We start from the raw sequence: 25,593 nt of genomic DNA, 5'->3' as shown, positions 1-25,593 counted from the left end.
TGGCTCGTGTTATATATATAAACATGCAAATTTACGTGAAAAAATCACATTAATACGAGGTTTAACAAACTCTCTATTGACTCTTCTTATTTTTCGAATCCATATTTTCCCGAATAGAAATGTCAAGGTGAAGTGCAAAGGACTTTTCATATTTTTTCTCTGAACCATTCGGAAAAACGATATTGCAATTCACAAAATACATATCAAAAGTAGACTCCGAGGGTTATCCGATAAAATTTTATTATATTTACTCACGTTTCAATATTCTCGTTTTCATGTTGATTCAGTTTTTTCAACACATATTTCATTTCGATCTTTGATATTCACGAATGGCAATCATCATCCACTAGATATGAAAAGCTATACGTTTAAACTGTGATCAGATTTCATGTGATTCGCTTGGATTTCCCAGAAATTTTAAGCGTGCAAATAATATATAAACTGAAAATTATATTATATTTCGAGTTCAATCAACTACTGATTCTAGATATTCGAAATGTATATCAACATGTGCTTTTGTTAGTATGTAATTATATTGTCGTTTGAATAACATGAAAATAAATAACATATCGTTTGAACAGTTACAAGGGTATGTTACTACTATGAAATTTAGCAATATTCCAATCCCGTTGATATCACTGTATAGAATTTCATATTTATATTTCATAGTTGCGTGAATATGCAATTAAAACTTCATCAACCCATTGAAATTTGAGAGAAGTGCTCACAATAAAAACGGTTTTGCGCACTCTCAATTTTCTGTTCATTTACACGAGCAATTTAGCCCGGTACTTTCAAGTCTCTGATTTATTTCTAACGAATGCAACCTGTGTATAACAGAGTGGTCGTTTCTCCAGCTACTAACCTCGTCCAACGCTGGAGGAAATTGTTAAACGTAACTTTGTAACGTTGTAACTTTTCACTTTTCAAATAAATCACAATGCACGAGAAACGTTCAGAATTTAAAAGCCCAGAAAAGGTTGGACATTAGTGAGGTGCAACAGCCCTTAGCTTTGCCCTATGCAAATTTTTGTGCAACATCATTTGTTTTTATTTTACGAAAGAAAAACCTGCTGCAAAGTAGTTTGGGGCAATAGGTCCCTGATAAAAATAGCTTCATAAGTGAATCTGAAATGACTAGCTTATGTTGATACACATGATAAAATTTATCAGTGAGAAGTATTCACTTTTCCTGAAAAAATATGTGTGCTGTTATTGATACAACCCTAACCGAAACTTTCATGATAGTTCATGTTGGTTGTATTATACAGAGTGTTTCCAAATTAGACGTGAATTTTGGATGACGTGTTTCTATGACTCATTCGCTGTCGTTTGAACCATATTTTGTAATAACCTAAAATCAACAGTTTACGAGATATTTGATTTTTTGTGATTTTTCAAAGATTTCTCACCTCACTGACAAAATTTGGTTGAAATTTTGTATTATTTGCGTGGCCAGCGAGAACTCCGGATCTGACACCGTTGGATAGACGAAGCAACGAGACAATTAAGAGTAAATTTCAGGCGGAAAGCAACAACTGAAGAAATAAGAAAGAGAACGCGTGTAAGTATGAGGAATGGTTGAAGTCATATCAAACATTATTCATGAATAAATTTTGTACGGAAATTTTGAATTCAATTGCAATAAAAATTATTTAATTTATTACATTCCAGTTTTCCTTTTTTGCTTCTTTTCCCTCTCAAATCAAAATCTGCTGAAACAAAACTAGTGCCTCCATTCTAAGGAAACCTTTCTTGAGGAAATAAAGATGGAATATGTTTTCAATTTTGACTTACATATATTTTGGAATTCGAAAGTTGCAAGCAAATATATATTAAAAATTTACTATTCTCTTCTTCATATACCAGCTTTCAAATCATACTAATTCTCATTCAACATCTAATACAGCATAGTTTAGCTCTTTTCATACAAATCATAACCTTTTCTGATGAAAATACTCCAATTTCTAAACCAAACTTGTTCAACGTAGAAAATATTGACGAAAAATGAAGTAAGGTGGGAAATATGTTGAAAAAACACAAGAACTTAGAATATTTCTCGGCAGCTGTTGATTTCGAGTTATCAAAAAATATGGCTCAATCGACAGCAAATTATTTGGTATATTCGATTCATCTAAAAGAATATTCATTTGGCATATTTACACATTTATAAACACAATCTCATCTGAAACTATCTGAATCTGAAACAGCCTAGTCTATAGGTCTTTCAGTATGTTTGTTATGTTATGTTACTTTGTTTATTCACGCACGGTAAATGTTATGCTACTTGTTTTCCATAACCAACTTATGAAAGGAGTTTTTGAATTGTTCTATTATTATTTTGCTGTCACTACTGTATAAAATGAAGTGTTGTTGCAAACCTAATCAACAGAAAACCTCAATAGGTACCTTTAGTATGAGGTGATATAATTTTCATAGATTTGAAGGCGTAGCATTTCAGTTGTCAGTTTCAGGTTTCAAATCAAATATTTAAAATTCTTCGAAAAAATAATTTTAATCTGGTATAAAGCTTCGGAGTCCATTTGAAAATTTGGATTTCCAGAGTCGATCCCATCTAAAATTGGAAATTGATATACAGAATTTCTCTTTCTCTCCTATACTCTATTCTTCATTGTTCTAGTGATTGGATCAACATGAAATTCTGTATGGAGCTCGGAATAGCTATTTAAACTATACACACGCAACTCATTCGGAACGATAGACAATGGAATATTAGATTTTCGTTTTTTGATATCCAGCAATTTTCTGAAGTCAGGATTTTAAATCCAAATATCAACCCGAAGCTGCAATCATGAAAATCTCGAATGTTTCTCTTCAAATATTGTTGTAGAATTTCCTATGGTGTATTTTTTTCAGTGATCTGTTTATGTGATCATTCTGCACATAATTTGCAAGGAACTTTAAATTGCTATAAAAACCACTCGTCGTTTCTGTTGTCAAGGATATATACTAAGTTTTATTTTCGAAATTTTTTTGTGGAATAGTTTCTGATCTCGTAATCAACATCAAATTCTGCATGACCTTCATAATTTGTCTTTCCATATCGAAGTGAGAGTTTTTTTTATATTACAATGTACAAAGTGCAGTATTGAAATTTGCATATATTCACGGAACCCTTAGCCGACTTTCACCATTCATCAATCATATCTCCCAGTACTAACATATAATAATGAAATATAGCCATGAAATCTTTGTGAAACTTAGATATTCCCGAACCATTTTGTGTATTTTGAATGAACGGACTTTCAACTGAATTAGAGAAACTTTATTTTTGTGGTCACTTTTTTGAAGCTGTCAAGGTCTCGAAAAATGTTTTGAATCCACCAATATAATTTTCCCAATGCCATTACAGGACTGCACGTTCTTGTTAGGATGTGGAAAACATTACCAATTATTCTGAATTTTTTTTTGTTTTTTTCGAAATGGAATCCATATTATCAATTAATCATTCAATAAGAGGATCTCAATTTTCCGTGATAGAATATTCACTGAATATTGATAAAATATTAGTGAATATTTTATAAAGCCATGATCTTATTTGAAGGGGAAAAATGAAAGCTATACATCAAAAACTCGAAGGTATTCAATAAAGAAACTTTCAAGTTCTTCGTCACCAAACCTGTAAACAGCTTTGTATGAAGAATATTATGTGGGCGTTGTTATAACAGAAATAAGGGTTTAATATACAATAAATATATTCAGTTACTACCCTGAAATCAAATTTCACCTTACAAGAAATAAGGGTGTGGGAAATCTAAGGAATTTTTGTTAGTGAATTCTACAAACTCTACATAAAATTCCGCTGAATAATCCTATTGAACTTTTGCGATTCAACTTGAAATAATTGAAACTTTGCATTCGATAATTACATTCGGATACGTTAGAAATTTTAAAATACAGAATGTCATCGTTATCATCAAAATTAATCAGTTGAATTTCTTCGAACGCGCGAAAGCTCCCAACACGTCGTTGCTGCTTTTCTAAAGTTCATCAACGAATTTTTGAAACAAACCGAAACCAAACCGCCAAAAAATCCAACAATCCCCAAAAACTAAAACCAATCAATCAGCGTGTCAACCGTTCCCTCAAACTAACCCTCAACCCTTCCTAACTCCAAAACCACTCAACCGCTCTCGCGAGCCTTTCCCACTGTAAACGGACCTCTTGATCCTTCCTCTTTAATTGACAGGGAAGCCCAAAAAGAGCTCCGCGTGGCGCGGTTAAAGTTGAAGCCGACGTAAGGCCATGCAAACTGACATAAAACTTACATTTTCTGGTTTCACTGAGCGTTGTCAACGTGGGCGCGTGCAGGGCGGCAGGTTCACTGAGGCTGGAGTTCGGAGCGACGGTCCTCGGACCTAGGAGAAGCGGGCGTCTGGAGGCGTCGTGACGCGCATGTCGAGGATCATCGGGGAAGGTTCGATTCGGTCGCCCGCGATGATTTATTCAGGCAGGACGGACCGTCGATGATCGCCTTTAGGCGGGTTGGTGGCGGTTGAGGTTTGACCCGGTCTGAGATTGGACAGCTAGTTTAGAACCGGGGTCGACATCCAGTATGGAAAATTTGGAAAAAGGACGAGGAAAACCATGATGGAACCACTAAATTACTTCAATAGATATTTTTCCTATATATTTATCTACTCCTATTGAATTATATATTCATTATTCAACTACTTTTGAACAATTAATAGTATAAATTACCAAACAGCGTAAGTTATAATAACTCACTACTATAACTCACGATAATAAATCGGAAAAGACTTTCGAGGATGTGTGTATATTAAATAACATATGTCTTAAATGTTTTGGCACAAAATTCAACTGAAGACATTAAAAAAATTCAAAACTTCGAGTCGGCTTTGAAAATAGTCGATGACTCGTAATTTTAATTGAAGCTCAGTTTACGAAATCTTACAAAGATGAGCTTATAGAGGTTATAATTTAAATGACAGATGCCCAAAGCTGCATCATATCGAATAGTGGAAAATCAAAATATTTCGTGAAGATGTATCATTGATATTGCGCGCAAAAGCAGAATTTGAGGAAGATTTACTAAGCCTTAATATAAATATCGAGAAGTTGCCGTGCTTTGAGGCATATTAATTTTGCAAATAACAAAGTTATCGTCATGGATAATGAAAAATATTTTACTCTGAACAATTCCAAAACTAAGGGAAATAATTGAGTTTATACCGGTTGTATCGGAAAGTGTACAGACAATGAAAAATTCAAGCAGAGTGCTGATGAAGTTTGAGTTTGTTGAGCAATATCAATTTGTGACCAAGCCTCATAATAGGACAAGTTGAAGGCGAAACTTTGGACAGTCATAACTGTTTGAATAAATTAGTTTATTAGACCAGAATTTTGCTCAAGTATATACCTACAGAGTGAGAGTCTTTGACTCTTACACATTTCTCAACATTATGTATAGTTATTTTTTATGTTACCTTTTTATCCTTATAATGAGACATTTGTGGTCTATTAGGATATAAATAAATAAATAAATTAGAGTCCTGAGATCAAAAGAAACACTTGCAATTGATATTCTATATGTAGGTAGACAACTCGGTCTGATGTACAAGGCATTATAGGGTTTCAGTTTTTTAATATTATACTTGAATTTTGTATGACTCTGGTTATCCGCTCAACATTACATTTTGCATGTGGGTTAGAAAAGCCATACTACATCGAAATGCAAATTTGCATTACGATTAAATTTGCAGTTTCAATATCAAGAGATAAACAGCATTTCCAACATCCATATTTACTGAACCCCTATTCACGTTTTGTCCATTAACGTAACCAACCGCGGCATTCGAGATCAAAACCTATCCTGAAAACCATTTCAGATCCTTCTGTTCGATAGTTATCACGTTTAGAGCCTTTTAGATGCATAGAATCGAATTTAAGGACGGATTTGTTATTAGTAAGTTGAACCTTAGTGTTTGGGTCCATCCCCTGCTAAAAATCCAAAACTTAAAGTTATTGTAATGAAAATAGCGCTCGAATATAACAATATTACATAATCATTTTATAAAACTTTTAGTTTAAACGCTCGTGTACTGAACCTACATAAAAATATAAGATATTCTCCATGGAACTCTAACTGTATACTCTAGTGAGTTTTCTCAAATTTAAAGTATCCATTTTTGATGCGAACAATTTCAAGCTTTTCACAATATCATGAGAATCATGGAAATTTCAAGATAAATAACGAAAAAAAAAACAAAATTTACACTCTTAAATTTCACGAGAACAAACTACAAAGAACCTCATTTTTTCAGAACTACAAAAATATCATGAACTGATAACAAATACTAGTTTGTTATTGATAAATATCGGTCAAACTTTATAGCTGCAATATATGAATTCCAATGGAAAATTATGCTTGGAATATGCAATAACATTTTATACTTCACTTAGCTGAATAATATTCATAGCAACTTTATTGTGCTCCTTGGTCCATAAGAGCTTCCATTTGAATATTTTACACTGCTGTTTTCGTGCATATCCAAATCCTTCCAGCTCATATGAAACTCCCAAAACAAGAAGGTTTAAAAATTAATAAGTAGGGGCTCAAGAAAGATTAACGAAATATAGTTGATTGTTGTTCCTTTGTTTTCGAAATAGTCACGGTTCATTATATAATAATCACGAAGTTTATGCCATGATAACATCTCTGACCTTTAGATAAGGGTGAATATTTACCTTGTTGTCAAAATTTTCCCCTTGTGATATAAATTAAAGATGAAAATCAACAGGCTTGACTCAATGCTGAAAGCTTTCACAGTAGAATTGTTCAACAAAATTGAAAAATTCCAGGCTTTGAGGCTGAAGTCTAGTTGGTTTTTCATCTGACGTTTCGCTCACAACTGCGGTATCATCAGAGGTTTCTAAATCGCAGATTGTAACTCAAAGCTGAAGCGGAGATCAGAGAAATTCAGCGTCGAGTAAACGAAACGTCAAATGAAAAACCGAGAGGACCACGGTTCCAGTTGATCAAGAGGCTTGTTAGAAAGATCCTGAAGTGTTTTCAATTTTTACGGCTATCATCCTCATTTAATCTATACAAAATGAGCCATTATACCTTCTCCAAATTTCGGGCAAGCGGCAAACACATTTGCCAATAAATGCTGTATTCGTCAGCCACCTCTGTGTTTTGTTTTCATTTATTACCCGATATTGATGGGAAAAGTGTCAAAACATATGTGTCTATTATCTGAATAGCGACATGTGATTCACATAATAGACCTATTATTCACATAATAGACACATATGTTTTGACACTTTTCCTGTTTCGATTTGAATTTTTTTTGGTAAAAAATGGATAGTATAGCAAGTAAAAGATCGAATTTGGAGGAAAAAATTCGTTTTGTCATGTAAACAATATATGAAACTTGAACATTGTAGTCGATTTTTGCGGGTTTTTTGAATTTTACAAAAAACAGGAGATCCAAAGACGATATATAGTTATTGTTAAAATGCCTAGAGCACGTGTACGCGGAATTTATTGCCAGCTAAGTGAATTTGAAAGAGGTCGAATTATTGGTCTACGGGAGGTGGGGTTGTCATTTCGAGAAATCGCTAACCGTACGAACAGAAATCCAACTACTGTTATGAGATGTTGTCAAGCGTAGTTTGATGATGCCCAAAATCGAAGAAGAGTGAGCACCGTATGTAAAAGGAGCACAAATGAAGTTCAAGACTGACATCTAAGACTTATGGCCATTAGAGACCGATTTGCGACAACTCGATTTTTGGATATATATATTCTTTTGAGAAAGAGCAATACAAAATATTAATTTCAAACAATCGAGCATATGTGTCGATGAATCTCAGTATTAGCAGAGGAAATGTAACGGGGCATCATACATTTCAACGTATGATACAAGAGAACAGATAAAAACCTCAGCAAAAACTCTGTCTCCCCGTATCGGTGTAGTGACTGGTTTGTGTAAACGTTTACAGAATAAGCTGACATAATTTATATTGAAGGACTTCCTCTTCAACCAAAACAAAATTTTCTTCATCCTCTCTTCTCCAATTGGATCCTAAAACAAAAAAAAAGAAGCAGAAAGGAGTACTAAATATTAGTTTTCATTATATCGATTTGAAGTTGACTACCCATTCTAAAAAAGAATCTGAAACTGAATGGATAGCTTGGAAACCATCATGAAAGGACCCCGCACGTTTTATATGGGAAATGGCTTTCCGTGAATTTGGCTGAATTTTTGATATGTTGTTGCTCTTGATGAACTGATCAGAAGTGTCCATAGCCACAAAGCTCAAAAACGGACAGTTTTCGAGATATAGAGCTTTGAAAATGGATTTTTTGCAATTTTCGGGGTTTTTGCTCATCAATCGGGGAGCTCTCATTTCTGTTTGGGATGGACTTTGGATTTTCGGCGGCCAGAACCCGACTGAGAAATGATCTTCCTTGGTTATATTAGGCACCGCCATCGATAATTATACACTGCTCTACATTGGCTATGAAATGAGATACAAAATCCAAGATCTTCCATACATCTTTTCATGCCACAAAATGACGCCAGAATAATTCACATGACCGAGAAACGACATATTGTGAGATTTTTTTTTAAGAGAGACCATAATAACTGAATCCTCATATATCTGATGTCCAATAATATCAAATATGTTAGCCAAAATGTTCATAACCAGGCACCGCGAGCTGTAATGGGGGAAAATGGGAAAATCCTAATCATATATCCTCAGGGATAACAATTGTGATCACTATTAATGTCATTTACATATGATATGTGATTTTTTTCTCACAAATCTCGATGATCTGACAATGGGGTGCCAAGATATTTTCCTCAGAATGTCTCGAAATTGATGATAGCATCTCACAGACAAACGAATCCGTGAAAATGTCTGCAGTTTTGATACAATATGGTACTATCCGGGTAAAATATAGAAGTCCAAGTGTTGGAGGCTAACTATGAATGGAACTTCCGATATTAACCCACGAATTCTTGAAAATACTATTTTTTTTTTAATGAACTTTTCGAACTTCACACATACGAATGAATCATTAGGTCGATATCAAAATTGAAATAGAATTCATCTGAATGTTTGAATCGACTCAAGTTATAATTTGACTCAGGTGGTTGTTGGAAAATTTCATATCTGTGCGCATCCTGGAAGGAGAGAATTCTATGTTGATAATTGCATGACAAATATTTACTTAATTCTTTCGTTTCTGGCAAATTGATTTCATCATTTTTGTTCATCTCTAACAGAATTTGTATTTAATGATGAATAGCTATGCCTGATATTGAATAATTCAGTGTCAAAAAGTCTTTAACGGTTATTTATTTTCAGATGTACCTAACAGATGATGGATATTTGTTCAATTCTAACTGTTCCAGATTCTCCTTATTCGTGAAAATACTGGATAGAAGAAAAAAGGACGAGTTGCAAATGATAAAATGAAGAAATCATATTCAGCTGGTTGATACAATTTGAAAAAGGACTTAATGGAATATTTTGTCATTTTCTCTGGAACGAAAATGTAAGTTTCATTGATTCTTAGCTCGTCTATGATGTGTCTTCATCATAGTTTTTCATAACTTTTCCCTCTTATTCATTACATAATATCGTAGTTGATTGAAAACCACTCGGAAATGTAGAATATAATTGTGAATTTTGGTGAGTCGTACTTTGATGATCATTAAAAAGTATCTACACAATCTGAGATTTGAAAATTTGATTAGAATTGTTCATTATTCGAATTAAATTGATATCAAAATTTAAATTAAAGTCATTGAAATGTTTGAAACAATATTCCCATAAATGATTTTATTCTTTTTAAATATTCTAAGAGTTAGGTATAGAAAAGGACCCCGCACTTTTAGTATGGGAAATGGCTTTCCGTGAATTTGGCTGAATTTTGATTTGTTGTAGTTCTTGATGAACTGATCAGAAAAGTCCTTAGCCACAAAGCTCAAAAATTGACAATTTTCGAGATATGGAGCTTTGAAAATGGATTTTTTGCAATTTTCGGGGTTTTTGCTCATCAATCGGAGAGCTCTCATTTCTAGTTTTGATGGAATTTGGATGTTCGGCGGCCAGAACCCGACTGAGAAATGATCTTCCTTGGGTATATTAGGCACCGGACAATCATTCACCAAGTGGTCAATGGTCTCTTCTACACCACACTCACATAGTGGGTTATCAATAGAATGCCATTTGAGGAGGGTACTATTACAACGACCATGACCAGTTCTAAGTCGATTTAAAATACACCAAATTTTCCTAGGAAGATTGAAACCTAGAACTTTTTCTGAGGGATCAACGATAAGACTTTTGTTGAAGACGTTAGAAGAAGTCCATCCCGAACGCCAAATTACCTTGTCGCTTTCATTGGATTCAAGGAAGGTATTAGTCCATAAAGGTTTGCGTGATTTCAATCTAACAGTTCTAGAATCTGGGAAATAGGATACAATTCGAAATGAGTTCGGGTAGAAATGAAATTTATCCCAAGATTTCTTGACTGCAACCTGTCTACGAATATGAGGCGGAACTATATGTGATAGCACCGGTAGCCAATTTAAAGGAGTAGATCTAATAGTCCATCAATTTTATGAACATGAGCACTATTAAACCAAACAGAACAACAGTATTCAGCAGCAGAAAAAACCAAGGCCAAGGCTGCTGTACGAAGAGTGTTGGCATCAGCACCCCATGAGGATCCTGCTAATTTTTGGAGGATATTATTCCTTGACTTCCATTTCAAACGCAAATTTTCTAAGTGAACCTTGAAATTCAAAGAAGAATCAAGTTTAACTCCAAGATATTTGGGGGCAAACATCTTGGAGTTAAACTTGATTCTTCTGGATGATGAGTGGTTAGGAAAACAAGTCCATCCTGTAACTATCCGAAAGGTTTAGCCGGATAAGGTTTTTTGGATTATCGAGCCCATGTTGTGTTGTGCGGTAGAGCATGGCTGGCAACGATTACAGTGGTGCAGAGAAGGTCAACATTAGAATGTGGAATGGCATCAGGTCGTCTTTTCTGGTGAATCTCGATTACCCTTGGGTGCACATGATAGCCGAAGCAGAGTTAGACGACGTTGGGGAGAAAGACGTGAACCTCAGTTTGATGTTGAGCGTCATGTACACCGGACAGTAGGCGTTATGGTATGGGGTACTATTGCACATGCAAGTAGGTCACCTTTAGTCTTTATTCGAGGTAACATGACAGCGCTGCGTTCCCTTTAGGAAATAGTGGAACCTTATGTTCTATCTTACCTTATCCGGCTCAAGAATCCAATATTTCAGTAAGATAATGCCCGACCCATGTGGACAGAGTAAGTTTAAACTTTTTCGAAGCGACCCATGTAAATCTTTTGCCATGGCCGCCTAGATCCCCTGATCTTTCGCCCATAGGGTATGTTTGGGACATCATGGGTAGAAGGCTTGGAAATTTACTTCAGTCCCCACGGACTTTCGCGGCTCTGAGACATGAAGTACAGGTAGCTTGGGATAGTATTCCTCAAGAAGAAATAGAACATCTTATTGCATCAATGCCGAAATTTATTGGGGAGTGTATAAATAATCGCGGTGGAAAAACACATTATTAAAAAATTTATTGAAAAAAATTCTGAACCCTTCGTTTTTTCTCGAAATTTCAATCATTTATTTCTTGCTATACTATCTATGTATGAATTTCGGTTTTTTTATCATATGTATACTCTTTTAATATTTGGGAAAAAACTTGACCGGAGTAGGTATAATCTCAGCTGAAATAAATCGTTGAAGGTCACTGTCAACAATTGGAGACAATTTTTCATTATTGTTTTAATATGAAATATTCTACAGTTCTTACAAAAATTTTATAGGTGGAGAAGATTGCTTCTGCTTCAAAATATGAATATTTATCATGTTCATGGTTTTTATGATGAAAATTCATTAAAATCATTCAATTAGATACTTTTTATTTGAATCTCAATTTATTTACTGTTTTATATTTTATTTTAAATGTATTTATCACATGTTTTTCATTAAGTAACAGATTCTTTCATATTCACATCATTTTATACTTTGTTTACGGTTTTTTATTTACATAATTCACATCATACTAAAATACAATCCATAACAAACTTAACTATTCACACAATTTTCAGAATAGTAAACTGAATAAGAGTATGCATAAAACTGTGAAAAAGTTCATACCTAACCTTCTACTGCTATTACTCAAGTCGGTAGCAGATTTGAAGAAAGTATCGAAAATAAAAGCATTATCGGCCGTAACATTTCTTGCTAATCCCAACAATTTACCATCGCAAACCAACGGATTTCCAAGATTGAATTGAGTATCCTTGTCTACAATAACACTAACATTATCTTGAGTGATATTGGCCACTGTCACATTGTTTTCAGTCATATCATTGTTTATATAGAAACAAGATGAGATAGAATCATTCGAAACTCGATCCATAATCTCAGTTTTTACACTAATGGAATCGTTGCTCCAGAGACCCACAACATTCCTCATCTGTGTTGTTATCAATGTCATATTATCATAAATATTATGGCTGGTACTAGATTCACCATAAATTCCGGATATATTCAGGAATTCCATAAAATTGTCAAGTTTTCGTTCATGCATTATAACTTCATGATCACTTATAGCCACTCCTAAAATGATATTTTTCTGCAGAGTTTCATGAATATGGTCAACTATTCTCCTTAAATTCACAACTCTGTATATATCGTAAGTGGTTATGTTCATCTTATCCCAAACTTTCCGAAACATAATTTTGTCAAAAATTGGTATTTTTTGGATCAAATTCTTTATATTTCTTGTGACGATACGGTTCAATATTAGGTTTTTGCTAAGTGTTGGTAAATCCAATCCAGTACGATTATAAACTTCTTCAAACCTGTCCCAAGTGTATATACCTGGTTTCAAGGCATCATAGATATTACTTTCTGATCCAAAAGTTATAGCAGCAGAAAATTTAGCTACATCTATGTTGAGTATTTGAAGCATATCCATCAGTTGGGTGTTATTAATATTTTTTTTTATTTCTGTGTAATAGTCGCTGAATGTTAAATCTGCTACATCAAGTAGTTGTCGAAGACTATTCGAGTTGAATTGAATATTTGAAATTTCGGCTAGTTCCATCAGATCTCTCATCGTGTAGTCTGTCAGATTCCATAGATCTACGAAATCTTGTACGGTTATATTATATTGCTCGTGGTTCTCATATACTTCGTCTCTCAAATAAGGTATGATTTTATTCGCATCCAGTATAAATTGTATTTTCAGAATGAAATCGAAGTTTGTGTGTATTTCTGTTTTGTTATTTCCATCGTCTGATAAGTTAATGTCATCTTGAATCGTAGTATTGTATTGCTTGACTAGAGACATAACATTCCTTGATTCTCCTTGGATATCTCTGATGAAAGCACATATCAAAATCAACTTCTGCCAGGTAGGAAAATTAAAATAATGCATTCTGGATCAATTCTGCAATGAAAAAATGAAAATTTATAATGTTGAATACTCCGAGAATTGGTTTTTTTATTTTCAATAAGGAAACAATCTTTTTCATGGAATTATTTTGTTTATAGAAGCCATATGAAACAATCCAGTCGGATATATTATTAAGTATGTTTTCTTTCAAAAACACTCAGGGACAGGCCAAATCTTATATGGAGGAACATCTTGTGATTACATATTCATTTGAAGTTTGACTTTATAAAAGTTTTTTCAATAAAAGGTTTCATTTCGAATAACCTGCTATATGGGCATATCTCATATTTTTACATTTCTCGCTTAAAATCCACGTCATTACTAAATGAATTGGAATTGTTAAAATTTTGTACGAAAATGTCGAAAATTTTACATTTCTGGGTGATTGTGAAGCATAAATAGTGAATCTGGTGCAAATATTTGAGATGTTGGGACAATAGTAATGTGAAAATCGAAACTGTAGCTCAAGAACAACTGAGAATATTGTTTGTCGATTCCTCGTCGATCTTGGGAATTGGGCATCGGACAAACGACAATATTAGGCCAATTGAAAAGTCCCCGGTCTGATGCACAGATGGCGGTGCTAGTAATAAATCCATATATTTTTTAGTTAGTACCAACCTTCAAACGAAACGTGTCAAAATTTGACAAAAGCCCGTCCATTAGTTTGTGAGATATTGCGTTGTGAGTGTAGCTATTTTTGTTAATTGAAAAAAGATGGAAAAAAGGAATTTCTTGTGCTGATAAAATATTACTTTTTGAAAGGAAACGCAGTGGATGCTCCAAAGAGGCTGTCGTCGACGAAAAAATCAGAAAATTGACAAAATAATTTTGAATGATCGTAAAGTGAAGTTGATCGAGATAGCAGATATTGTGAAAATATCATCTGAACGTGTACATCCTATCATTCACGAATATTTGTACATGAGAAAGCTGTGTGCAAAATGTGTGCCGCGCGAGCTTACAATCGATCAAAAGCAACAACGTGTTAATGATTCTGAGCAGTGTTTAAAGCTGTTTTAGTGTAATAAACTTGAATTTTCGCGTCGGTATGTGACAATGGATGAAACATGGCTCCATCATTCCACACCGGAGTCCAATCGACAGTCAGATGAGTGGACTGCACTCGATGAACCGAATCCAAAGCGGGGAAAAACACAACAGTCAGCTGCCAAGGTTATGTCATCAGTATTCTGGGATGCGCAAGGTATAATATTCATTGATTACCTCCAAAAAGGCCAGGCCATCAACAGCGATCATTATATAGCGTTATTGGATTGTTTAAAGGTTGAAATCATTAAAAACGGCCCCATTTGAAGAAAAAAAATGTGCTGTTTCATCAAGACAATGCGCCGTGCTACAAATCAATGGAAACAATGGCAAAATTGCGTGAATTGGGCTTTGAATTGCTACTGCATCCACCGTATTCGCCAGATCTGGCCCCAGCGACTTTTTCCTGTTCTCAGACCTGCTCGCTGAAAAGAAATTTAGCGCCAATGAAAAAGTTATCGCTGAAAATAAGGCCTATTTTGCAGCGAAAGACAAATTTTAAAATTGAAATTAAATAAATTAAAATACTACAAAAATTGTTTCGAAAAGTTGGAAGATCGCTTCAATCGCTTTTCGCCATGGAAGGCAACTATGCTGACTAATAAAATCGAATATTGCCAAAAAAATGTGTTCTACTATGGTAGACTTTTCAATTGGCCTGTTATTTTGCTACTCAACAGAAAGAAAGAACATTAGGTGATTCGATCACTTCAATCATTCAAATTTTTTCGTGATCACTATTACTTTATGCTTCATCACTCTTCAAGAGTTTTTCAAATTCAAACGAACGCAAATCAAAATTTTTCAACCCTATTCAAGGAAAGAATAGTAAAAATTTCGTAACTATTCGGCTACTTGAAATTTTTGACTGGGTTACCACTTCGCTTGAAGGCTTAATCGTACATACGTATATTTATCATCATAATTTAGGCCTCTTTAAGTGAAAGTGGACCTGTCTCGGAGTTTACTGGAAAATTTTGGCTGGACTATTTATATCTATATATTTGTGAATATACAGAAAATTTCTTATAAATGGGAAAATGGGAAAATGTATTTACCCAGACAAACAAGGAATACCATCCCGTAATTCAAAATATTATATGGTATCCTCTTCAAATATTTATACTGAGACAATCCCATAGGTGAGTTATTTCGTTTCCCACCATTGCATGAAAAGCGTTTTTCAATAACGAAAATAATAAAATGAAGGAGCTTCTTGTTTAGTTTGGTGGACAACACAAGAACATAGTTCACTAAAAGCAGGTTACGAAGATTCAAAATAAAGGCCAGATTAGGTATCACATGTTTGATGAATCGAATTTGTTACAAATACGAACTTACCTGTAGGACTGAATTGTTATAGCCCTGTCACTTCACATTGAGAAAATGAAAAGATGCTGCATTCAAGACTACTCGACTTGTAACGTCATATCGCAAATATTTGAATGAACAATATATAACACCTATGGTTTCGGATTCTTCAATGACAATGATGTTGGTATAATGATAACAAATTAACCATTAAATTTGAAATAGTCATTATTCTCATCTGATATCAACTCCGCCTATGTTTTGAGAAAATTGACGGAATGTTTTCAAAGTAGAAATTCTTGGTACAATAAAAATGATGTTTGTTCTCGATGACTACATTGTTGATCATAAATAGAAATGGAAAAACCATCATGTTGAAACTTAATAGCTATTTTGATATGGCATTTTTTATGGAAAAATGAGTAGGTATATCGTGTTACCTTTTGTTGAGAAATGAGAAGTAATCTTGGTCAAGGTCGTGGCAGATAACGAATGAGTTCAACTGAATGATCCTAAGAAAAGCAGCTACGATTTTAGTGGAATTTATTTTTTGCACAAGGTGATTTTATTCTGGCAAGTCGGTATCTTACTATGTATTATCAATATGTTAGAAAGAAATGCACAAGAGTTTTCACATTTTTATTCAAGAAGAATTCATGTATAGCATCATTCTGTTAATCCTCTATTCATCGTATTTTAGACAAATTTGAAAGTGGTACTAAATACTTGATAATGGTACCCCGGTATCGTGTGAAAAAACTGACTTTCAAGTTTTTGGATAATATGTCGAATAGTGAGTAATCGATTAAATCATTAATATCGTTCATGATTTCTTCTTGAATTATCCCGAATGTATCTATTCACAAATTAGGACTTATTCAGATTGAACAATTCAACAAATTTTCATGAACACAAATAACCTATGGAATGTCAAAAACTGATACACAATTCCTTCTGTAGAGGCCTATATATTTATAGGTCAAAAACTCATCAGGCAATAATTGTGAAAACTAAAATATCTATTATATTTAACAAATTTATTGTACTGGATTCAAATGATGCCTATTTTGAAATTATGCCAGTGAATACTCCAAACTTGAAGATTTCAGACAAATCAGTTTAAGGGGTTTAGGCTAACGAAATGAGGATCACAAATTAGTTAGTAGAGCGAATCTGTTAGGTCATTTAAAAAAAAATGTTTTTTATGATAATATCTTTTCATTTCACAAGTTTCCAATGATTTCAAAGGAAAATATTCGTTTTCGAAATGTAGAACTTCATAATTATTATCGAAATCATGCCCTGTATCCGATAAATGTTTTGAATTTCGTTATATTCAGATAATAGACGAACAAGAAACGAAATTGAACAGGAAAAAATAATATCATGCAAATACGACAGATAAGAATAATATTTCACCACCAAAACCACAAGATTTCGTTGTAAGGTGTTATCAACTACATTTTGGCTGAGGTGGATGTTGTAGAAACATACATACTCGTTTTTTATATACAACAAGATACGAAATGAATTCCGATATTATCCGAATTATTTTTCCACGTACCGTTCAATCGTTTTGTATGGAATAATGAACTCTTTTCCTGGAAGATTTATTTTATTTTTTCCAAGAAATTTGCTTCACCATTCAACATAATCTTTGGGGTATGTGATAATAGTAGATAATAGTAATAGAAATAGCAACCATCAATTTTTCACTTTGAATATACGTGACAGTAAATGAAAAGTAATATATGAACACTATAAGAAAACACTTCACGACAAAAATAAGTACCTAGGTGCGTTGTTTTCTAATATTACGCTCTGTTTCCAAAAAGGCGTTCATAAGCTTCTCAGACTTTCAGAAAATTGTGTAAACGCCTCCGTGATTCAATTTTAATCAGGTAATTTTATGAATAAAACCAGTTTTTGACCTATGGTCTAGTTGCCCCTATAGTCAACTATCTTCAATTTTCCTTTCTGGTTAATTTTTTCTCAAGCAACAATAATTTTTTATGAACAAGTTGAAAAATTTCGATTTTCAGCATCAAATAAAGTGATTGAAAAATCAGAATCTACTATAATTAGCAGGACAAGGTATCGATATCTTCTTGAGCTTAAATTTTGTTTCAGGTTCCATCTTTCCTCTTTATTCATGAACATGCTGATAGTTAAACAGAAATTCTGTTTTCCACGATAATTTCCTATTTCATACAGCGATCTTACTTCCCCTATCGGAAAATAGAGGACGCTACTGCTTGGGAAATTCGATTTTCAGTATTGTCCCCATCAAGGTACATATAAATTATTCATACAAGTATTCGTTTATTTACTCAACTATGCTATTCCGGAAATTACATAGAAATAATGATCATTCAACTTTGCACCGGAATATGTATGTAGTTTATTTGTTTTGGAAGTTGATGATTATATATGAAAAGTTCTTTGAATAGAATTGAAAATGTACTAATTTTAGGTTCTGGAAAGTATGCCGATGAAAATTTATGATTGCATGACTTTGGCATGGAGAAATTTTTTGATTTATAGAGTTCATGATTCAGAAATTGTTGATTTAGGTTTTGAATATTGGAATAGATAGATAACAAGTTGAAAAACAAGGTCAAATACAGAAATATATAGAGTAGTTCACGTTTCCAGAATATAACAGATTTTGTGTTATATCATTACGAATTGGTTTTTGGAAAAAACTCAAGTTATAGGTACGACAACTCTCGAATGGAAAGAAATAGAACTTGAGATTTTCAGAGTGGGTTTGGATCTCCAATGTGCGCTTCAGTTCGTTTATAAGCGTCCCTGTGGTTCTGTAATTATGAATAGAATTGTTCAAACAACCGCATATACTACCTTTATTCAACTAATGGGATTTCATCCTTGTTCCTGGCACTGGATACCTTCAATATCAAGACATTTTGTTGCCAATAATATATTAAAATATTCATACACCTCATCGTGTACTTTTCTTATGAAATGAATATAAATCTTTATGCAGAGCTTGTTTGTATATCGAAAATAGAACCTTCCGGAAATAAATTCATATATTATCGGTGTATTTCGAAGTGAAACGTTTTTAGGACAATTGATTTTCAGAATACAATTAATTATCGATTTGTATGGTTCGAATGGAAAATAGGTTTTATTTTTATGATTAATGATCTAGAAAAATGCTTTCTCAATTGAATAAATTGAATCTACTAAAGAGTAGATGGACATTTCAGAAGTACTTCAATGATTTTCAAGTAAACCATTTTGAAATTCAATGCATTAAGTAGAAGGAACATATTATAAGTGTAAAAATAAAATGTGTTTCAGTTAGTTTCTCTGTATTTCCTCAAGCTTAGTCTCACTCAAATCTGATAACATAGTGAAATGATTTTTGTATTCAATGAGGTAAGGAATAAAAATGAGGAATATCATACTAGCATCATAAAAACGGAATCTTCCGAGGATATATGTTGATTCAACTAGATTCATCTTGTCCAGCATGAGTAATGTATCTACTCCTGCGTTCTGCCCTCCTAGAATTCGTCCCCCGCTTTCAATTTACTATCTAGTGGGGGGTATCCATTAGGGTTGTCCTTGAGCAAATATTTTGTCAATTTGGCATAGTTTATGTCGTTTATATGAAGAGGGTTTGGACAAAGAAGATTGTCTCCTACCGGTGAGTTGAATTAAAAAACAAATGATGTTATTTCTTGTTATGACTCTGTTCAGTATACTCATTAAGAATCATTGAAATAATTTTATATTTCATATATCTTCTCCAGATTTGAAAACTATCTTCGTTCCTGATCCAGAGTCCTTTATTCAGCGATAAATCTTGTCAATATTTATAACATCGTATCACGGCAATTTACTCCTGTCTGCATTCTGTATTCCATCAAGAAAATACTTCATACGATGTTTTCTTCTCAGAACATGTGTAGAAAAATAAATGAGGTTCCAGATTACATTGTGAATTATAAACGAAAGAATACCCAGACAGATTCTGTGCATCAAACCTCTCTCATCATGGGGATATGGTTGAAAAAAAAAGGGTGAAATGAACAAAAACATGATCAAATTTTCACGAACGTTATTTATCTTGATATACAAGTTCAACTATATTTGTTATAGGCAAATAATGATGATTGAATTCATTATAAATAAATTACTAATGGAGAGGGTTATCATAAGTTTTATTCAATCCTTTTCTAGGAATACAACAATGACAAACTGTACGAATCACAATTCAAATATTAAATATTAGGTTTGAATTCTTCAGTTTATTGGTTTCTATTTTTTCCAAGGGATTGTATTCGATTGCTTTATTTTCTACTTATATTGAATTTGGTTTATTCTCCTAATAACCAACAAGATGTTAATTGATTGATTGATATTAATATTTTACCAGTTTGATGAATTTATACCTCCGGACATCTCCAAAATTGAGAGTATCTGTAGGTTTACTTCAATGAACAACAAGCCAAACGTCTTCTTTTAATTGATTCTGAGTTGAGTTGTACAAATTAAGTACTCTTAAATTATATTCGAATCTATTCACAAAATCTGGAATGATAGTTCACAATGTTACAAACTATATATGGTGTACAACTTTGCTTCCGCCGTTTTGCAATAGATGGCTGTAGTGAAATATCAGTCGACTTGTGTCTGCATTATAAACTAAGCGACTGAGGCTCATCGAATGCTCTCAAATATATATAGCGAGGCCGCTTGAGTGGAAAAACGTGTCGTGAAACGCTTCAAGAAGGGTAATTTTGACGTCGAAGACTAACATGGTGGTAGAAAAGAGGAGGTATTCGAAGATGCAGAATAAGAGACATTACTTGATCAAGACTAGTGTCAAACACAACAAGAATTGGCAGGATCATTGGGAGTGACGCAAGAAGCCATTTCAAGACTTACAACATAAGTCCAACTTCACGTTCTTAAAGAACGTCAACGTCTTAGTCTGTTTTTCATCTCGTCTCAATAGTTTTTTCCTGAGACAGCTCGACTGATCAACTCTGGTCAACTGACCAACTCTGACCGACGATGAGGTCATCTGGTCTACTCAACACTCTCTGGTGGACACTTCCATAGCCTTTATATGGTATCAGGGATAGAACTTGAACTGCCGTAACCAACTTCAACCTATCGCTTATATCCCCCTCCAAAATCACACATTTTCAGAAAGATCTTCCCAAGTTTCTTATCAATATTTTTCAGGATCGCTGTTTATTTCCAACATATGGTTCACAGCATGTTGGATGTTGAAGCTTATGTTAAACTTCTAATGAAACAATAAAGCATGCAACCAAATCTTCATCAGAATGACGGAAATTGGCTATGTTGCATACCAATTGGCTCTAGGGACTCACGGCTTGGCTAGATATTCAAGATTCTTGACTCAAGCTCAAGCCAAGTAGCTTGAGTTTGACTTGAAATCAACTCAAGTTCAAGTCAAGTAGTAGTTTTTCATTGTTAAGTCAAGTACTTAATAAATAAGTAGTAATGACTTGAACTTGAGTTGATTTCAAGTCAAGCTCAAGCCAAGTAGCTTGAATATCAAGCCAAGCCGTGAATCCCTAATTGGCACCAACGAATTATTTCTATGGTTCCTATTTACATTATTTACATAGGAAAAAAGGAAGATCCGAGCTTAAGAATTCTTCTTGCTTGAAGTTTCACAGTTTAGGTGGAAAGTTTCTATTAACTAAAGTCTTGATGGGCCTCTGTTCTAATCCTGAACTTGAGATAATAAGCACCACTGAAAAAATAGAGGTTAAGAGCCAGGTTGCAGCAATGAAAAATTGCAGATGTCTCGACAGAAAATAATTTAATAACACAGCTTCTTAAAATATCATACCTTTCAAAGGTATCCTGTTAAAATGCCCTTAACTTAAAAATATTTCAGCCCCAATTCTCAAGGTAATCACAAATAGATATCTCCCACCAAATTCAATAAAAAATGTCAACTGCACCATCATCAATCTATTTGTCTTCCTCTCCAAATTGAATCCCCCAACCTCCTCTAGATCCAATTCCAACAAGATCCACTTTCCCCCACCCCAAAAATCAGCACCACATAAATATTCATCTTTCATCAGATCGAGTGGCCTCTCCAAGTCAGACAGACATCAGTCCCAAGAAGACAAGAATATTAATTTACCCCGCTCTTTTTCTCTACCACTTATTACCACCCACTCCACTCATTTCGACCCCCTCGAAAACAATGCCAGCTCCGAATCCAAACCACCCTCCGCCTTTTCAAGAAACACAACAAACATCTCCTCCTCTTCCTCGGCAGGCACCAGGAAGAAGAGCGGGATAATGAATTGGGTTCAAAGGCGCATGCGCCGCCCCTGGGCCTCGTTGCAGGAAGCCCGATCTTCTCTGCCGTCCTCCAGTTGACGCGGACACCCCGTCGCGAGTCAGGCTTCATCCCCTATCGATGAGTTCTGAGGCACAGTACTGCCAATCACCCTTACCTGTTACTGCAGATCTGGCAGCACGACTGACCGGTAAGGATCAGTTGCAATAACATTTTTTTTCCATAGGGGTGGTTTTATGTGATGTTTAATTCATCCCTCACGGTAAGGGTGGTTTTTTGTGAGAAAAGTTTTGAGAGTGATTATGTTGGTTTTGGTTTCGAACTTTGGCGATGTTTGGAGTTTTTTTTGGAAGTTTGAAGGGTTGAATTGAATGTATAATTTTATGTTATTGCCGGAAATGATGATATTAATGTGAAAACATCGTTAAAAAAAAATTTAATGAAGACATCGTTAATTTATGACGAAGTAACGATTTTTTATTGTAGACTAGTTGAACGAAAATTTTTTTGTGAAAAGTCATTCAACACTTTTTTTTTTGTTTACAATTCTATAGAAACTTCAATCGAATAACGTTTACAATTGATGAAATATCAGTTTTTAGATCTAAAATGAGGAAAATTGCCTAAAAAGTATCGGAATTAAGAATTATATAGTCTATTGGAATTCATAAAATAGGGAGAAAGTGTCAAAATAGGTTCAGGAAATAATATGATAAGCAATGTTTTCATTTCAATTAGAACATACCAGCTAGTGAAGGATCCAATTCAAAATGTGATGATATCGAGAGAAGTAATCAATAAATATCAAATTATTATCAAATATAAGGGTCTTCTTACTTTGTGGTACAAATAAAATGAGAGATTCTCTGAGTAATATGGAAAAAACAAGTCCTATAAATATTGACCTGTAAACGCTTTGTTTTCGATAAACAGGTCGTTAAAGTTTGAGTTTTTCGCATAACATCTGGTCTTCCCAAAGATATTCAACTGATATTTAGCAGAGATATTCCAGTTTAGAGTTGACATAGCGTGATATGCCAATTTTAATTGCAAATCTAGATGGTGAGGTGATAATTTTTCTGGAACTATGCCTGCCTTTTTCCTTGAGAATTTTTTGTTAGTTGACTATTGCAATAAAAAAAAAATTAGAAAGAAAATTCAATCTAGTACGAAAATTTTGGGTTTTTTTGCATTCGTCGTATATGCTACCGATTTCAAGGAAAAAATTTCCAACAATGCTCTCAAAATTCAAACTAACATACAATCCAATACGTATAAGCTGTGAAGAATGAATTAACTATTATTTTTGGTATTTATATTCCGATCTGCAGCAATGATTCGTTTAAAAGGAAGTACTATAAGAAACACCACATATCTCGAAAACACAGCATTTGTAGGCCCATGTTTAAAATACTTTTTCTATACTAAAATTATCCAAGGATTCTCTCATTTTTGTTCGTAACTCTAATTTGTAAACACCCTGTACATAGAATGAAAATCATCACTTAGGCCTAATGAAATGAAATAAAGAACAGTGTATTGAACTCAATTATTCTAAGAAATGTTTTTTCTATACTTGACACACTAATGAGGAACTCAAAATCGTAATCATTATTTTCATTCGAAAACATTATTCAAACTAGTTCTTATTGCATGATTGACCTTAGAGTACCCAACTAAATTCTTATATTGAGTATTTATTTTGAACTGAAACATGGAATGAATTCCTCAAATTCAGGCTAAATTATAACATAATAAATTTTGATCATTATCAATCCACTTAGCTAATGATGAAACTAATTTATATCTAATCAAAACTGTTATGTTTACGGACCTACAATTAACCTCCCAAAGGGTTAATCCACTATTGAACATAATGAGGAAAGTTACGAGATATGATGTTTTCATCTATAAATAATTAATAGGACCGATGATGCATACTTTCCATTTAAGTGATTTTATGATCGGCGCATTCACCATTCTGCAACCCAAATACGTCTGTTCAGTTAAAAAATATTTGAAACAACTTTAGATGATATCGATCCATTCCATGGCTCAATTTTCAAATCAGCTCATTCATCTGAAAATTCAAGCCCTGTAAAAGCTGTAAACTTCACAAGAAAAAAGAAAATCAAGTTGTACTGCTTTTTCAACCGAAAAGTTTTTTGAATGGTTCAATGTTATGATGAAGATGAGCCAGATGGGCTAAAGAAAAAATGTGTATGTATTACTTCCAATTGGCTTTTCGTGGCAACATGGTACCTGATTTCATAATTTTGACCTTCAAAAACAGTTTTTACAACTAGATATAGATCAGCATTCGAAACTTTAAGTTTAATGGGTCTACTCGATGAAGGATATTCGATATGAATTACAAAAACTTGACAATTTTGTGTCTATTCCTTCACAATAATATTTCTTTATGATAACCGACCAAGAAACTGCAGCACCTAGAAGGAGCTGTTTAAATTTGATTTTTTTTTTTTGTAGAACATAGATAGTACAGCAAGGAGTAAATGATTGAATTTGCAGAAAAAAAAATCGTGAAGGTTTTTTCATGTGAACAATTTTGGTTACTTGAATATTGTAGTAGTTTTCTCCAAGTTTTTAAATTTTTCAACAAACCACCTTTTCGAGGAAATCCAAAGTAGATGTTTAGTTGCTGCCTAGAGCACATGACGTACGCGGAATTCATCGCCAGCTAAGTGAATTTCAAAGAGGTCGAATTATTGGTATACGGGAGGTGGGGTTGTCATTTCGAGAAATCGCTAACCGTAGAAACAAAAACTGAAATGAAATGTTGTTAAGCCTGGTTTGATAATGCCCAAAATCATAAATGAAGTTCAAGATCGACGTCTAAGACTTATGGCCATGAGAGACCGATTTGCGACAACTCGATCTTTGGCTGATGAGTGGTTAGGATAACAAGGCCATTCTGTAACTGCCCAAAAGGTTTACCGCCGGATAAGGTCTTTTGGACTGCATCATTATCGACCCCATCTTGTGTTACATCTGACGGTTGAGCATCGCCAGCAACGATTACAATGGTGCAGAGAACGTCAACATTGGAATGTGGAATGGCATCAGGTCGTCTTTTCTGATGAATCTCGATTCTCCTTGGGTGAACATAATGGCCGAAGAAGGGTCGGGGAGAAAGACGTGAACTTCAGTTTGATGTTGAGCGTTATGTACATCGGACAGTAGGCGTAATGGTATGGGGTGCTATTGCACATGCAATTGGGCCTCCTTTAGTCTTTATCCGAGGTAACATGACAGCGCTGTGTTACCTTCAAGAAAAAATGGATATATGTTTTTCTTTACCTTAAACGACTCGAGAATCTAATATTTCAGCAAGATAATCCCCGACTTCATGTTGCCAGAGT

General features: G+C 34.0%; 3 protein-coding genes and 1 long non-coding RNA gene across 6 annotated transcripts in view; 2 read left to right on the top strand and 2 right to left on the bottom strand.

Moving 5' to 3' along the window:
* LOC123671082 (calbindin-32) overlaps positions 1 to 4,388 on the bottom strand; it is a 151,009-nt gene extending 146,621 nt beyond the window's left edge. Inside the window, exon 1 of one of the 2 annotated variants that reach the window (XM_045604746.1) lies at positions 4,290 to 4,388. The gene's annotated coding sequence lies outside the window, so the exon portion shown is untranslated. The remainder of the gene's footprint in view (positions 1 to 4,289) is intronic. The other variant, XM_045604747.1, reaches the window with a different exon arrangement.
* Positions 4,389 to 11,963: 7,575 nt separating this feature from the next.
* Positions 11,964 to 16,051, bottom strand: LOC123688930. The gene is made up of 2 exons (XM_045627685.1): positions 15,913 to 16,051; positions 11,964 to 13,515 (listed from the first exon to the last, which is right to left on the bottom strand). Exon 2 carries the CDS (start codon positions 13,501 to 13,503, stop codon positions 12,163 to 12,165), a length of 1,341 nt encoding a protein of 446 aa, XP_045483641.1. The 5' UTR covers positions 13,504 to 13,515; positions 15,913 to 16,051; the 3' UTR covers positions 11,964 to 12,162.
* A 228-nt stretch (positions 16,052 to 16,279) lies between these two features.
* Positions 16,280 to 18,846, top strand: LOC123688931. The gene is made up of 3 exons (XR_006750131.1): positions 16,280 to 16,441; positions 18,013 to 18,173; positions 18,356 to 18,846. It is a non-coding gene; the product is annotated as an uncharacterized LOC123688931 (long non-coding RNA).
* A 3,371-nt stretch (positions 18,847 to 22,217) lies between these two features.
* Positions 22,218 to 25,593, top strand: part of LOC123688854 (inactive dipeptidyl peptidase 10) — a 114,938-nt gene continuing 111,562 nt past the window's right edge. For both annotated transcript variants that reach the window (XM_045627578.1, XM_045627577.1), the window contains exon 1: positions 22,218 to 22,400. The gene's annotated coding sequence lies outside the window, so the exon portion shown is untranslated. The remainder of the gene's footprint in view (positions 22,401 to 25,593) is intronic.

Source organism: Harmonia axyridis, chromosome 1, assembly GCF_914767665.1.
Source record: "Harmonia axyridis chromosome 1, icHarAxyr1.1, whole genome shotgun sequence".
Classification (NCBI taxonomy): domain Eukaryota; kingdom Metazoa; phylum Arthropoda; class Insecta; order Coleoptera; family Coccinellidae; genus Harmonia; species Harmonia axyridis.
The sequence above is the reverse complement of the archived record's forward strand: the minus strand, read 5'-3'. Positions and strand labels throughout refer to the sequence as shown.

Excerpts from the sequence above, each read along its gene's own strand:
- LOC123688930 (XM_045627685.1), bottom strand. The coding sequence starts at position 13,503 with ATGCATTATTTTAATTTTCCTACCTGGCAGAAGTTGATTTTGATATGT.